The sequence below is a fragment of the Athene cunicularia genome (assembly GCF_003259725.1).
Source record: "Athene cunicularia isolate RWA chromosome 2 unlocalized genomic scaffold, athCun1 chr2_part1, whole genome shotgun sequence".
NCBI lineage: Eukaryota > Metazoa > Chordata > Aves > Strigiformes > Strigidae > Athene > Athene cunicularia.
Window position 1 is genome coordinate 62,625,381 of NW_020799095.1, and position 14,142 is coordinate 62,639,522.

Here is a 14,142-nt window from a genome sequence, read left to right on the forward strand (position 1 = left end):
TCTGGTGCTTCATTTCATTCTCCTTGCACAGGAAGAGTGGGGGAAAGGGGAATTATAAACACTAAGTATATGAGTAAGAGATGTGAAACTCTCATGTTCCTTTGACATAAAAGAGCCAAACTCTGCAGCAAGTGCCCCCACATTCAGTGGTAGCGTAAGTTTTCATCATCGGCGCTGCACCAACACATGCAACTCCATGTTGCAGCTGCAAAGCCTGCCTACAAAGGAGGGCTGCAAATCCTCACACCCGTTGCCAGTAATAATTTTTGGTTTCTTCCTCACCTTCCAATCGGGCTGGTTTTGTGGGTCTCTGCAGCTGCTGTGGGGATAAAAGGTGGTGGATTTGGAGCTCACAGATTTCCTGTGAGCATTACTATCAGCTTTCTAAGCCTCAGTGAAGCAACATGACCCTGTTTTGTGCTCAGTCCGTGTTTGTTAGGCTTGCCCTCAACAATGAGGCCAGGAAAAGTAATTTTTTGAGCCAGCTCCTCTTGCAGATGAGGCTGAAAAGCACATGTCTGTTGGGAAGAGGAGACCTCTGTAGTAAACTCTGTGGCTGTGGACTGTAGAGAAATAGTAGTATATTCCTATATACATGCCATATAACACATAATACCATACACTCATCGTGCTACTACAGAAAGCTCTGAGATGTCGCTTTTAATCTCCAATGGACTTGTCTATGGCCTTACAGTAGTTACTAGAGGTTTCCTTGTTTGTCTTTGGTGTTTTGAAAACTATGGTTAAATCAAGCAGTAATACAATGTGCTGTCTCTGCATAATCCCATCTGAAATGAATTTGTCAATGCAAAGCTGGCTGAGGTATCTGGGTTTTAGTAAGCAGAAGAAAAATGAGAAGAATGGAACAAGCATTAAAAATGTGTGGCAATATTTGGAAGGGATTACATGACTTTTTCCCCTCTTTGTCAGTTGTAATGATCTAGCATAATGCCCATGCTGACTTTTAACACTTTCTCCATACTTCCTTATTTTTAGGGTTGGTCGACGGCCTGTGCTGCTCTTCTCAGTCATATTCATTTTGGTATTTGGACTGACTGTGGCACTCTCAGTGAACGTGACCATGTTCAGCACACTCAGGTTTTTTGAGGGATTTTGCCTGGCTGGAATTGTCCTCTCCCTGTACGCACTGCGTGAGTATACCTTCATCACCCGTCCAAACATTTCTTTATCAAGTATGTGGTTTGTTGTTCTCTGGCTTCCTGTTTTTGTCCAAACAGATCAAACCAGAATCATAGGGGCTGAAAAAGCTTTAGCCTGGGTTTTGGTAAGGAAGTAGGGATTTTACAGCTGTCTCTTTAACTTGCTACAGAGCAGTCTGTGAAGCTGTTCAAGAGTTCATTATAAAACAGGTAAAAGGTGATTTGGGTTTGCTTGTTGTTATTTAAACCTAGAAGTATCATATAATCTGTGTTGTAGCCATAATATGTAATGGGAGTTGATTTCACCTTGCTATGTTGAGCTCAGTAGGAGACTCCCCACTTGCGCTAGCAGTATGTGTTCTGGCACTTTCTCAGAAATTTCTGTTACTTGCAGCAAGAGATACAGGACTGTGAAGTACAGCAGAATTATGTGAGAAGAGCCTGAGGTCCTTTTATCAAGATTTTTAAGTTGTTGTTTTGCCTGCTTCACCAGGGGGAAAAAAAAAAAAAAAAAAAAAAAAAAAGAGAAACTTGAGGGGAAAACTTGTAAGAAATGTCTACATACTCCTATTTGGGGTGAGTGGTAAACTTGTAGCCAAAACATTTGAAAACATCTTTTGAAGGCCTTACCTTTGAAGGGTACATGCATGATACCACCAGCCCAATCTGTGTCCCTTGGATATGCTCCGGAGAGCTCTGTCTGCTTCTGCTTTCTTGGCTGTTTGTAATTAACAGGTGGTACCGCACCAACAGGGGAAAACACAAAACTTCCCCCTTTTTATTATGGCTCTGGAAAAGTATTATCTAACTATATCCTGGAAGTTGCTGTATGGATCTTCATAATTTTTTATTTACTTCCTATTGTAATGATATTTAACCCATCATGATTTAGCACAGTATCCTTACTCTTCATGAAATGTTTCATAGTACTAAGTTCTGATTTTTGTTTTGGTTTTGCACCAAGGGGAAAGAAGTCTGACTACAGTACACAAGAGTTTGTTCTGTATTGCACTTCTTTGTTATAGCTGATATAGTACTCAACATTATTATTTTTTTTCTTCTCTTGCCATTGGTCATGTAATCTCTAATGAATTTTTCACCAAACCCCAAAACTACCACTGAAGCCATTGCATTTTTACTGGGAGGTGTTTTAACCTGTGTGGTTCTCATGGGAGAAGGCTTCAGCCATTACCAGTATGATATTCAGCTGGAAATTAGGCTTGTTAGAAATTTTTCACAGCCTAATGCTGCATGTCAGTGTTTTGTGGGGTTTTTTTTGTTGTGGTTTTTTTGTTTGTTTTTTTTTTTTTTAAACAAAACAAACCAACTTTTAAGAGTCATTACAACTGAAGATTTTCATGAAGAAATATCATCTAAGTAAAAGTTTCATTATGGACCTTTTGAGATCAAAGCAAGAGACTGCGTGTGTCACCTTAGATCAGACAGTAGCTTGCCAGGCAAGGCTTTCGTTCAACAAATAGGGAGATCCTGGTTAGTTCATGCTCTACAACACCCCCCACCCCCTCTATAATTCAAGTGTTTGCTATAACCACTACTGTCTGGATAGACAATGCATGAACAGAGCTAGTAGGTGTTTGGAGAAATCTGTGTGAAATTACCTGCAGCCTGAACATCTAAGGAAGTGAGAAAATGTGACAGATGCAGCACCTGTGCCTCTGGCAAATCTTCTGACCTTCTGGCTGGGGAGTTGAGGGGGAGTGGGTTTTTCTGTATCAAATATTTTCATTTAAAAAAAAAAAAAAAAAAGTTGTCATCTTGGTTTAGAGTAGTGGGAGAGGATTAATCCCTAAAGTCTTAAGAGAATTAAAGTAACAGGATTTTTTGTTTGTTTTGGTGATGGTGGTGGTTATTTTAGTACTCATAATCTGCTAGGCTTCCTCTCAGTTTGGATTTACTATCTTTCTGCTTCTGCTGGAGTTCATAGCATGCCATTGCACTCTTTTGTGGAGTCATCTTCTGTTTCATAGCCTCTCTTCCCCTTCTCTTAATGGCCTTGATTTCTTCCCCTGGAGGTTTGTTGCCCCTGAACTCCCAGCTAGCTGCTCCGAGCAGAACAATAGAAAGTGGAAAGTTTGATCTGCTAACACAGTCATTAGCTGAACTTTTCAAAGCTACTGTGCAGAAGCAAACTGTATAGGCTTGCATTGCCTGCAAAGGTAATTAGCCTGCCACAGGGATCCTTTTACACTGCGTTGAGCTTGCTAGTTGTGCTTGGATTTATAGCCTGCCTAAGGGAAATTGTAAATAATAGTTCTGGATGCTTGGGAGTGGAAAGAGCACTGAAATGCTGTCTTTAAAACGCAGAGCTGTCAGGATTGAGTTGCCCTCACCATTCAAACAGCCTCAATAGCCTGTTTTCCTACCTGTCTGTCTGAAGGTGCAGAGTGAGCCCAGAACCTTGCCTTGCCTCCTTCTGTGGAGGGACAGCAATGAGCTGGAGACACCAGTGCTCCTCTGCAGGCTTTCCTCAGTGTTGTAGTGAGCTAGTTTCTTGTGGCCTCCAAGTACAGCCTCTTGCCTGGAGCTGCTTGGGGCTTGTCTAAAGAAACCACTTACAAATGTTGATTTGTTAAACTGAAAAGTTTTTCCTGCAACTGCTGTAGTTTTGTTCGAAAAGGTGTTTCAGTTGAAATTTCTAGTGAACCTGCAGGAAGAGACAGGCTTTGTGCAAGTGATGATGCTTGCTGCAAAGGAGGGAAGCAGAGGAGAAGTGAACCTGGGGCTTTCTCCTGAGTGCTATGGGTCATTGCATCATCTAGGAGAATGAAAGGCAGTTAATCCTTTCCCACTGAACAAACGCATGCAGCTTTGAAAGCCTTTTGTTTCATGCTAATGTGGAGGCAGGGAGCCTCTGTCTTCCAGAAGTAGTTTCCTGCCTGGTACCAACCTTCAGTGGGTTCCTGTGCTCCTGAGTGTGTGGTGAGGCACCAGTGAGGTCCTTGGGAAGCTCTTCCAAGGAGGGTAAAGTGGCTCCTGATATGCTATGCTCAGCAGTCGTCTGATGCACAGAGCTGGAGCTGCCTGCTGTGATATACTAGTTAGGTCCCCTGCTATGTTTGCTGAGCAGATTTCTATGGAAATGGGCCACCCCTTGTTGGAGGAGGGTGCTGGGACTGGAGGTGAAAACTGGAGAGAGGAAATGGTGGAGGGGTGCCAAGGAGCACTCTGGCTGCAGTGGTTGGAAGGGGATGTATGGCCTGCCCAGCAGTTAAATGTAGGGAAGAGTGTAGGTGGAGGGGTTGGAGGAGAACAGGTTGTTTAAGAGAAAGCAGGGGAAAAGCTATTTTTTATGAAGTGCCTTTTGTTCAAGTATTCATTGCTGCGTGCATGTCCAGGGAGGGAGGACAGGCATCCTGCACCTGCTGGCTCAGCACGGTTGGGTGCACAGCACTGTAGCCTGCTGCCCAGCTGTAGAAGAGGAGGTTTGAGTTTGCCAGTTGGGGTGGAAAGCCCGAAGCTGGTCCTGTAAAAAGCTTGCTTTGCATAGGCCGAGAGGGAGGGAGCGCAGACGTGGAAGCCCTGAGCAGGGTCACGTGTGCCTGAGTAAAGCTTCAGCTGGTAACCATGGACTCATACAGCAGACGAGGTGTGCCACTCTTACTGCAGATAGCTCTGCCTGCTTGTTGCAACTCTTGTGGGACAAAGTACACTCGGCAAATGTGGAAGTCAAGGGAGAAAGCAAATCTCATTATCTCAAGGGTGGGGAGGGTGTTGCTTCTGGGTCACTTTGGTCTCACTGGGGCATTGCCATGGCCATGACCACGGGACAGCCTTTTCCTGTGTGCTTGTGCAGAAGGCCAGATGCTGCAGCTGACTCAGCGTGGGTCCCTTCCCTAGGGCTCACTTTCACAAGCTGGTGTGAGCTGATGCAAGAGCTCTTATGGCTGAGGGCAGGAGTTCCCTCTCCCCATTTTCCCCCTCTCATGTGCTGCTGCCCAAGCAGTGCTGGCACCAGCATCTGCCTAAGCCCTCTGCAAGAGAAGCCATCCACCTTCCCTCTGGAGAAGACCAAGTGTGCTGTGGTCAGTGGGATGTGCCCTCTGATTTTGTCTTCTCTTGCACTGGGAGATCTGCTGCTGGGCATTGTGTCCCTTGTGCTGCCTGAGCCTGGAGGATAGAGTGGAAATGTGGCCCCATTCTCCTCTCCCTTCCAGTGGGAGAAGAGAAGCAAGGGTTCCCTTCCAGCTGATCACTTCCTATGCCATGTCTGTCTCCTCCCCGATGTCCCTGTTTTTGTCACTTTCTGGAGTCAAAGCTAGGATGATGGTATTAATTAAACTATTTAAGAGGAAGGAGAGGAGGGGAAGAGTTGTATTTTTCTGGCAAATTCTCCTGGCAGGGCTAACAAACCTCCTGTTACAGTGCTGTGTGCCGTCTCTAATGACTGTACCTGAGCTCAGACAGCACAAGCTGTGGTGCAGATTTGCACACAATTGTAGGCTGTTCTGCAGTTTCATGGGTGACTGAAATACAGATTGTGCTGCAAAATTAGAAAGTCTAGGCTTGAATGAACCCATAAATAGGCTCTGAAAATAGCTTTGCTGAAAGGGAGATATCTCAGGTTGAAGCAAGGAAGCAGGGGTGCCCCTCTGATGCGGAGTAGCAGGATGGGTAAGCATGTTGTTTCTCTTTCACTGTTAGGAGAAAAAAGGCAAAAACGCTGTTGAAAATCATAGGTTGTGTTTCAGAAGCCTGGAGAAGCTTGGCAAAGGCTTTCAAACTGGTAAGATGTCCAGCTGTGATGTATCTTTCTCATTTATAGCTAGGTCAATCTAACCTGTTACTTCTGTAAATTACACAGGCACTGATCTAAGACAGGCTAAATGTGGCTGCTTAAGGTTGTTGGTTTGTTTGGGTTTTGGGTTTGGGGTGGTTTGTTTTGTTTTTTTTTTTTCAACACGTATCCTGGAAAGCTAGAGTGGTGTGCTAGAAAGCTTGCTCCAAGCTGAAGAATGGGCAAGTGCCAAAATGAAGTGTGGAAGCCTGTGGGTATTGGGCTGTAGTGATTTGTAAAATAATTTTGCTTCCAGTCAGGTATCAATATGAAGTGTGAGATTTATCCTTTTTTCTTTCCCCCCTTCCTCTTCCCTTCCCTCCCAGAAGTGTATAGGCTCTGAGATCCTGCAGCATCCCAAGTTTATTATTCCCACCTCTCTTAGAGGTTGGTCTAAACATTACAACTGCTTGATTTTTATTCTGTTTTCCTCTCCTGACCCTTCAGTAGCAAGCATGGACTTGGCTAGGCAAGGCAGGTGAAGCACTGGAAACCACAAGGTCTGAAGTTACTCTGTGTCATCTGAACCAGCTCAATAAATAACTGTGTGAAGCATTCCCAATTGGAGGATGTGGAAAACATCTGACTCCTTTCCAGTGCGTTGACACATTGTTAGCTCTGTGGTAACATGCAGTTCACTGGCAGGCCCGTGATAAGATCAAGGTTGTGAAGCCACTTACCTTCTGTTTATGTAACCAGCCTTACCTTGCTCAGAGTCACGAGGCAGATCTAGTGGGAGTGATCATGGAGGGATCCACTGAATGAAAATCTTACCGGATCACCCTAAAGTAACCATTAATTGTTAGATGACACAGAAGGACTTTGTTGAAAGAGTGGCCACAGGCTGATCTAACTTTGATATGGGATGCGAGTTTCTGGAAACAACACCTCTGCATTTTTAATAGCTTTGAGCAGGACTTGTTAAAAATAATATCGGGTAGGAGCACTCCAGCTGCTCAAAGAAAGGACTGTGCGTGCCTTTTATCAAAAGCCTGGGGGCTCAATTTATGCAAGAGTGGAACAGGTTATTGGAATTACAGTACTCTCCTTTGTAAGTATAAATCTTCCTTGCTTTATGTTTCTTCCTTCAGTTCAATCAAATAATGACTCCTCATATAATCTGTTGGCTACTTTCTCCTCAGTACTTCCTCTGAATTTTCTTCCCTTCTCTGATGGTCAGAGTGTGCCTATGGGCTCTTCTAGGGACACAGTGTGTCTGCCATTAGGGCATGGGCTGTCATCCTTATTTCAACCCCTACAAACTGTATTCTGGAGGAGAGGTGCCCTTAAGGCAGCCTGCTTGAAATTATTTTATACAAAGTCTTAAAGTATGCTAAAGGAGAATAAAAGGAAGATCTTTCTAAAGCTCCTTGGGAGGTTAGAAGATGTTTGGTTAATGCAGAAATTGCAGCAGGATCTAATTTTAAACAGTTTTTCCATTTCAGTCGCTGAAAATCTTGTGTGGTGTTAATGTGACAAAAGTCCCAAGGAATTAATTTTATTTGAGGTACTTTTTGTATGACTGGTCAATTGGGAATGCAATTAAGATACAACACTGTGGTGGTTATACTTGTGGTGATGATGACAATCAGATGAGATTAGAGTACACTTGCAATTTCCCCAGCTCAAAACACAGCTTGCATTTACCCCTTAAGTACCTTTTAATTGTTTCAAACCAGCTCCAGTAGTTTGGGTATGCTCAGTATGAGAAATCTTACCTTATGTCTTGCAAATACTTGTAATCATAACTGTTCAGGATTGCAGTGACACTTTTAGGGAGGGGTGGGTTTTTTTTTAATTTCCTTTTTTCATCTGTGCAATGTCAAACAGGTTGGCTCATCCCTGTTGTGCAGCTAAGAGCTCACTACCACTGCAAGGAAATGAGGGGCTCCTTTCTTCCAAACCCCTTTGCATTGTCTCAGCTGCTCATACAACCACAGCTTCAAACTATAAGGGAGTGTTTAAGATTATTAAATCCAGAAAGTTGCCTTTCACTTGCAACTATTTCACTTGGCTAGAATAGTGTTAGAGCCTAAGAATAAATTGTGAAGTGTCTGTTGCCCCTGCTGCTTGCTTTCCCCCCCCCTTCCCTTGAAAGACAGCTGCTTAAAGGCTTTTCCTTGCTCTGTGGATCCAAGCTAATGTTCAGCGTTGTGGAGGGTTGCTGGTAGCAAAAGCTTCACATAACGCGTGTGCATGCATTTGCGGAAGCCCTGTCCAAAGTGACTGATGCCACCGTCGGGATGTGGGTGGTCTGTATCTTGCAGAGTCCTTTGGCTGGTGTGCGCCAGTGCCGGGCCCCTGCCAGCCTCCCCCCTGAGAGTGGGTCTCAGTAGTGCTGCCAGGGAGTCCTCCTGGCAGGAACAGGGTGCTCCACCACAGCTGTCAGCTCTGCTCCTTCTCACCAGCAAATTAAAGTCTGCCTACTACCGCCTGCCCAGTGCCTGAGCTCCAGCTATTCTGCTTGTTTTGGCTGGGAAGTGGTTGTGTACTTTGCAGTTACAAGGGTTTGATAGTGCAGCAATATTGTATCACTGATGTATGTCTGATACTGTTGCAGGTTTATGGTTAATCCTTTGCTTCCATGACTTGGGAGGTATCTTGTGGGGTTTCTTTATCTGAGAAATGCAAGTGGTTCAGAGGCAGGGATGTGAAAACTCTTGTCAGCTGTGATTTTTTTTTTTTTTCTGTTAACCTTTCTTAAAAAAAAATAATTATTTTTTCCTGGCAGGAAACTGAATTTGTTGCAAAGAGCATCAGAGAGAAGCCATACATGTAAAGCCTATTCTGCTAAATCTGTTGGTTTACCGAGTTTTAACTACGCAGTTTCTCGGCTGTGTCCTTACACTTGGCAGAAGTTAAAAACTGGATGGACTGGTGTTAGAATTGAGATGGGCAGCAATTTGCTCAGGAGCTGACCTTAAGGTAGTCAGCATATGGGGCTGGATTTTTTTTTTTGTTTGGTTTTTTTTCCCCCAGCTGCTTCTTCCAGTGAGGCACAGGCATATGCACGTTTCTCCTGTGTTAATGTGTTAACTTTCCACTGGAAAAGGAAGCATGCGTAGGTTCATAAATCTCCTATGAATCAATAGTGCTTTACTTCCCTTTCCTGCCTGTTCCTACAGGTTAACTTGTCGGGGAAATGCAAGCCAAATTATCGTGGCAACAGGATGTGCATAGAGGAAAAAACACATGTATGAGGAAGGTGGATTTAGAAGATATCTGTAGTGGCTTGAATATTCAAGTCCAGCAACAAATGTCAGCACACAAATTCACATAAATATTTATGTGCTATTCAAAAAGAACCATAATTTAACAAGGCTAGCCAAATTTCCATCTCTAGTCATGCAGACACGACTCCTATTTTCTCACTTACAAATAACATCACCCCATGGGATTTTTAGTAGTTCAAGTTAATTAAATTTCATTTAAAGCATGAAATTTGCAGGCAGTGCTTATTGCAGTATTTCTATAAATGCGTATTATTTAGTCAGATACAATACAAAGTTCACTTTTGTTTTAATTCATTTTATTTGTTGCCAGTCTAAAGAATTTAATCATACGTGCTGTACCAGTGCTCATCACTCATTTTTCTTCCTTAAACAAAACTGCTTGATGTTGCATTGCAGATGAATTTGTAAGTCATATGCTGCAATTACTGATGGACCTAAAAGTATGAGCTATGTTTTTGTCTTTTGAGAACATTTGGTCCATTCTTAAATGGGTTGTACATACACTTTCATAGTTTTTAGAGATAAGGTGAGATGTAAGTGCTTGTTAGTGTCTTGAAAACTTGTTTGCTCACATTCTTTGAATTCTGGTTATGGTATGAATTGTGAGAGAAGGAAGCATTTTACTGAAGTCTAATGAATGATGTGCAAATCTTTGCAAACATTACTCCAGTTTTCCATGTATGAGCTGTATGTCTGCTTTAGTCACCCATACATTCAGTAAGGAATCTTTCAACTTTAGATGATCTTGAATGTAGGCTTGGTAATAAAACAGGTAGTATCTTAGAGAAAGGGGATGTTTGAAGAAGGCTCAGCGACTTGGTAATGTAGCTGTCCCTTGATGAACTGTGTCTCTGCTGAACTGTGGGAGAGAGCATGGTCCAGTATTTGCATCGGAAGTTCTGGATCCACATTCCTATGTCCCTCTGGGTGATTTCTCCAGCTCCTGGATGCCCTAGCATCTCTAACGGGCTTGTGCTTGGAGGAGTTAAGGGCAGACTAACCATTCTTGTGGCTTTTCTTCCAGCTTTCTGTCTTATTCCTGTGGCAGAGATCACGCTCTTATAGAGCAAACTACTAGCTCGTACACTGATGCCTCAGTCCTCTCCCACACAGTCAGGCTTTTAAGTGTAAATATGTCTCCATCAGTGGCTTACCTCACATACTCAATATATTAGGTTAAGGACATGCATTTCATTCTGATGCTGTTTATTCTCTGAGGAGAATAATCTCTGGCAGAAGCAGCAGCGAAGTGCAGTGTTTGCACATGCCTCGGCCAGCCAAGGACATGAAAAGTCCCTTGATGCATTGGAAGAGGGCAAGCTCTGCTGGAATGCGGTGCACTGTGATTAATAATTCTGTTAAAAATGCAGACTGGAAGACCTGTATGCCCTGACACCAAGGCATAGGTAGGTTACTTTATGTACCATCTGTTATCCAAACATTTAAGGCTAATTCCCTGGAGCAATGCGGAGGGCATTTTCTCCATGAAGCATTCAGTTCAATAGATATTTAAGCACATGGGCCAGGGTTCATTGTCCTAAATAAATAAATAAATAAATGAATCCCTAGAGTTCTCTGCTTGATGTGAAACTGCTGTCCAGAGGGAACGAAGTGCTGTTCTGTCAGCTCTTCAAGGGCCTTCTTCAGTTCAAGTGCTCCTTCCACCCTGATTTCAGTCCTGTGCTGGTAGGCAGCATAGCTCTCCTCTGGATGTGAGGCACTTGGTTTACAGCTTTATAAGAGAAGTCAGAAGAAAGAAGAGTAACAAAAACCTCCCATGAAGCAGAATCAATAATGTGGTGAGGCAAAAAGCAATATAAGGGAAGGAATGGGGTTTTTTATTACCACAAACAAAAATGAGTTGAAGTCAGGGAGGAAAAACAAGAGCAACTTTAAAAGATTGTATAATGGTGGAAGGTAGTTTATGTGGTGAAATTGCAACCAGCGATCCTAATAAAATCCCATTTTTGTTTCATTTATAGCTTTGACTTTGAAATGGTGGTTTTTGCCTAGAACTTGACTGACTTGTTTTTCAAGTCACAAAACCAAATCTATGTTTCTAGGAAGCTTGGAAAATTAATTAAAGAGCTTCTGAATTACAGATCCATTAAAAATGACTCTGCTTTGGAAGTTAAATAAATAAAACTGTCAGTGTTAGTCATCTATTTGAAAAAATGGCTTCTCTTGTATCTGTACAGTAGAGAAACCTGATTATTGCACTCCAGTGCTTTGGAATTTGGGCATGAGAAGCTTTGTTTATATGAACCTTGACTCTACCCATATGAGTCTTTTCAGATGTCATGTGTGAGTTCAGAGTTGTGAATCATCCTGAAGTGTTGACCCATCCTGCTTGCTTTATTTTTTTGGTGCCTGTGCCGAGTCTGGAAGAAAAAACACAAAGTGCCTGTGCTGAATCTGGAAGAAAATATGCAAAGTTCCATCTGCATCTTGTAAACTTATAACCTGAGGGGTTTGGCTTTTTCAGGAGACAGACTTTACCCTTTTTGAGTGAGTGTTGCATTTCAATAAAATAAGTATTCATGCAGGTGCCTTTCCTCCCTTCCTGACCTTTTCTTTAATGGTGGTCTTTGGCTGAGTGTAGGTGCTTCATGTGGGTCTAGGGTCAGTCATGTGTGGCAAGGCAGAGAAAAAGAATAGGTGGTGCATGACCCAAAGAGTGAAAATAAAGAAAATAAAATATACTATATGTAACGCAGCTGCCTCTTCTCTCTTGCTGCTCCTAAGAGAGAATGCAACAGATATTTTTCAAAAACAAGAAATCTCCTGTCCAATGAAGAATAATAGCAGCAATTAAAGACTTCATATCCTAGTTATTTTGGAAACAAAACCACTGCCAGATAAAGCTGACAGCATGTTGTGCTAGCTTGTGTGAATCTGAGTAGCACTGTTGTCTTAGTGCTGTACTTTGCTGGGATCCTGGCTGGGAGTTTTCAGTGCCTGGTGGGACTTACACTGGAGATACTAGTGTTTTTTCCTGCCAGGCCAGCTTTGCGTATGACTTCTGATTAGGAAACATTTATTTACCCATAGTCTCTGTCCCTCCTTCAGGCCACCAATGCATGTCCCACTTGCCCAGTACCACTTGGCTGCAAACTGACAGCTGAAGCATGGCTCTGCTTGCAGCAGCACAATTCTTGGAGAAATAACCCACCTGCCTATCCAAGCAGGAGATGGCCTTTTATTTATGGGTATGTGCAAAAAAGATCCCTTCTGCCCTGATTGCTGGGAGTAGTTAGAATCTCAAAATGACAGTGCAGGAACTGGCTGAAGCTTTTGCCTTGCTAGAGAATCTGACAGCCACTTGGGGACAGCCTAGGTAGACCCAGCTCTCTCTGCTCTGCTTCTGCCCATCCTTCCCCGGCTGGTGTTCCCATCTACTGCTGGCCATACAGTGAAGTGATTCAAGGGTGTAAACCAGCAGAAATCTTTGTTGTTTGGTTTGAAGTAAGTTTTCCTCTGGTCTTTCCCCCCAAAAAAACCTCACCGCAGGGTTGGGGAAGTGGTCAGACAAAGGAGGAGATCAGGAGCAGGTGACTAAGGAGACGGAGCGAGGGGGGGACTGCAAGAGCCACGATATAAATTGGATTTGTCATGATGCCCTGCTGTAGGCACAGTTTAAGAGCCCTTGTGGCTTGCTTGTAGTGCAGGTGAATCAATTCTTGCAAACTTACTGCAGCAATCTTAGGTCAGGAAATTCTCTTGGTGAAAACGGGTTAGGCTGTTATCAGTCACTGTGAAGCTTGCTTTTATTCAGTGAGGGTCATTCTTGAATGCAAGATTTAAAACTTCTGTCATGCGGGCTTTTTAAACATTAGACAATGTTTAATTCCGTCCTGGCAGAGACAGCAGGTTTAATACGTTTAGAAATGTATGTCTCGGGCAGGTTGACGTTTCCTCACAGGATATCTTTGTTTGTAGTAGTAGCAGGTGGAAGTCATCCTGCCACTTCTAGGCACTGACTAACTTGTTTTGGAGAAGAGTGGATAAATGGGCAGTAGAGAAAAGGATTCCTAAAAATAATTTAGAGATCTGTATGGCTTTAACTTTATTTACTTCAGCTTTTGGAGTGAGGATACCAGCTTTGGATTTATTTAAAACTTCTGAAACTCAATTGGAGAACCAAATACAATCAAATCTGGGTGATCAGATTTCCACTTTTCTGGCTGGCTTTTCTTAGCCATAGCCAAATTAGTGAATAAATAGAAGCCTCCAGTCTGCTGATGACAACAAATAATCTGTGATTTGGAGTAAAACATTTTGATCATGGGCTTGGCAGCCCTAAACCTTCAGGAGCAGAAATACAGACCATCAATCTGGTATTACAGTGCTGGAAAGACCCAGTTTCTTTGAAAAGGTAATTTTGTTGCTGTCCTTTCAGTTTTGCTTCAGTAAATTTTACCCTTTAAGAAGATTAGATTTTTGATTTATTTTTTTTTTTTTTTTTTTTTTTTTTAAGAAAGTTACGGCTTGAACTAAGGGGCAGAAATGATGATGTTTGTGTCTAGGATAAAGATGTTGAAAGCAGCTCTCTGCATTGAATTGTCTGACCAGCTGGTATGACCTTGATCATCTACTCAGAGCATTTGCAAAGTCTTTGGGATTGTCAGTGTTGTTGTTGTTCTTACTATTATTATTATTATTATTTCTGCTTGCTTAATTAATTTTCGATTGCTACTTAGGTGGCTGCCTGAGAATGTCTGACTATAGCATGTCCATCTCTGTTTTGAAATATTATAGTATGTAGAGTAGGAAAATACAAAGGAAATTTTCTGTATTTGTGTGTTTAGGTTTCAGCTGTGTCTCCTGTTTGTGTTATAAATGGTAGTACTGAAAAGAGTGAGTTTCATTTTCTCAGCACTGGAAGGGAATAGTGCTTATTCTTTGGAAAAGACATCTGTAAGAAAGGTACAACACTTGCTATAATATATTGAGA

General features: G+C 42.6%; 1 protein-coding gene across 2 annotated transcripts in view; it reads left to right on the forward strand.

Annotated features, from left to right (window-relative positions):
• Nucleotides 1–14,142, forward strand: part of SLC22A23 (solute carrier family 22 member 23) — a 111,769-nt gene that overhangs the window by 22,772 nt on the left and 74,855 nt on the right. For both annotated transcript variants that reach the window (XM_026843062.1, XM_026843063.1), the window contains exon 3: nucleotides 997–1,151. In XM_026843062.1, the coding sequence (XP_026698863.1) occupies nucleotides 1,082–1,151 (70 nt within the window). In that variant the 5' untranslated portion in view covers nucleotides 997–1,081. The remainder of the gene's footprint in view (nucleotides 1–996; nucleotides 1,152–14,142) is intronic.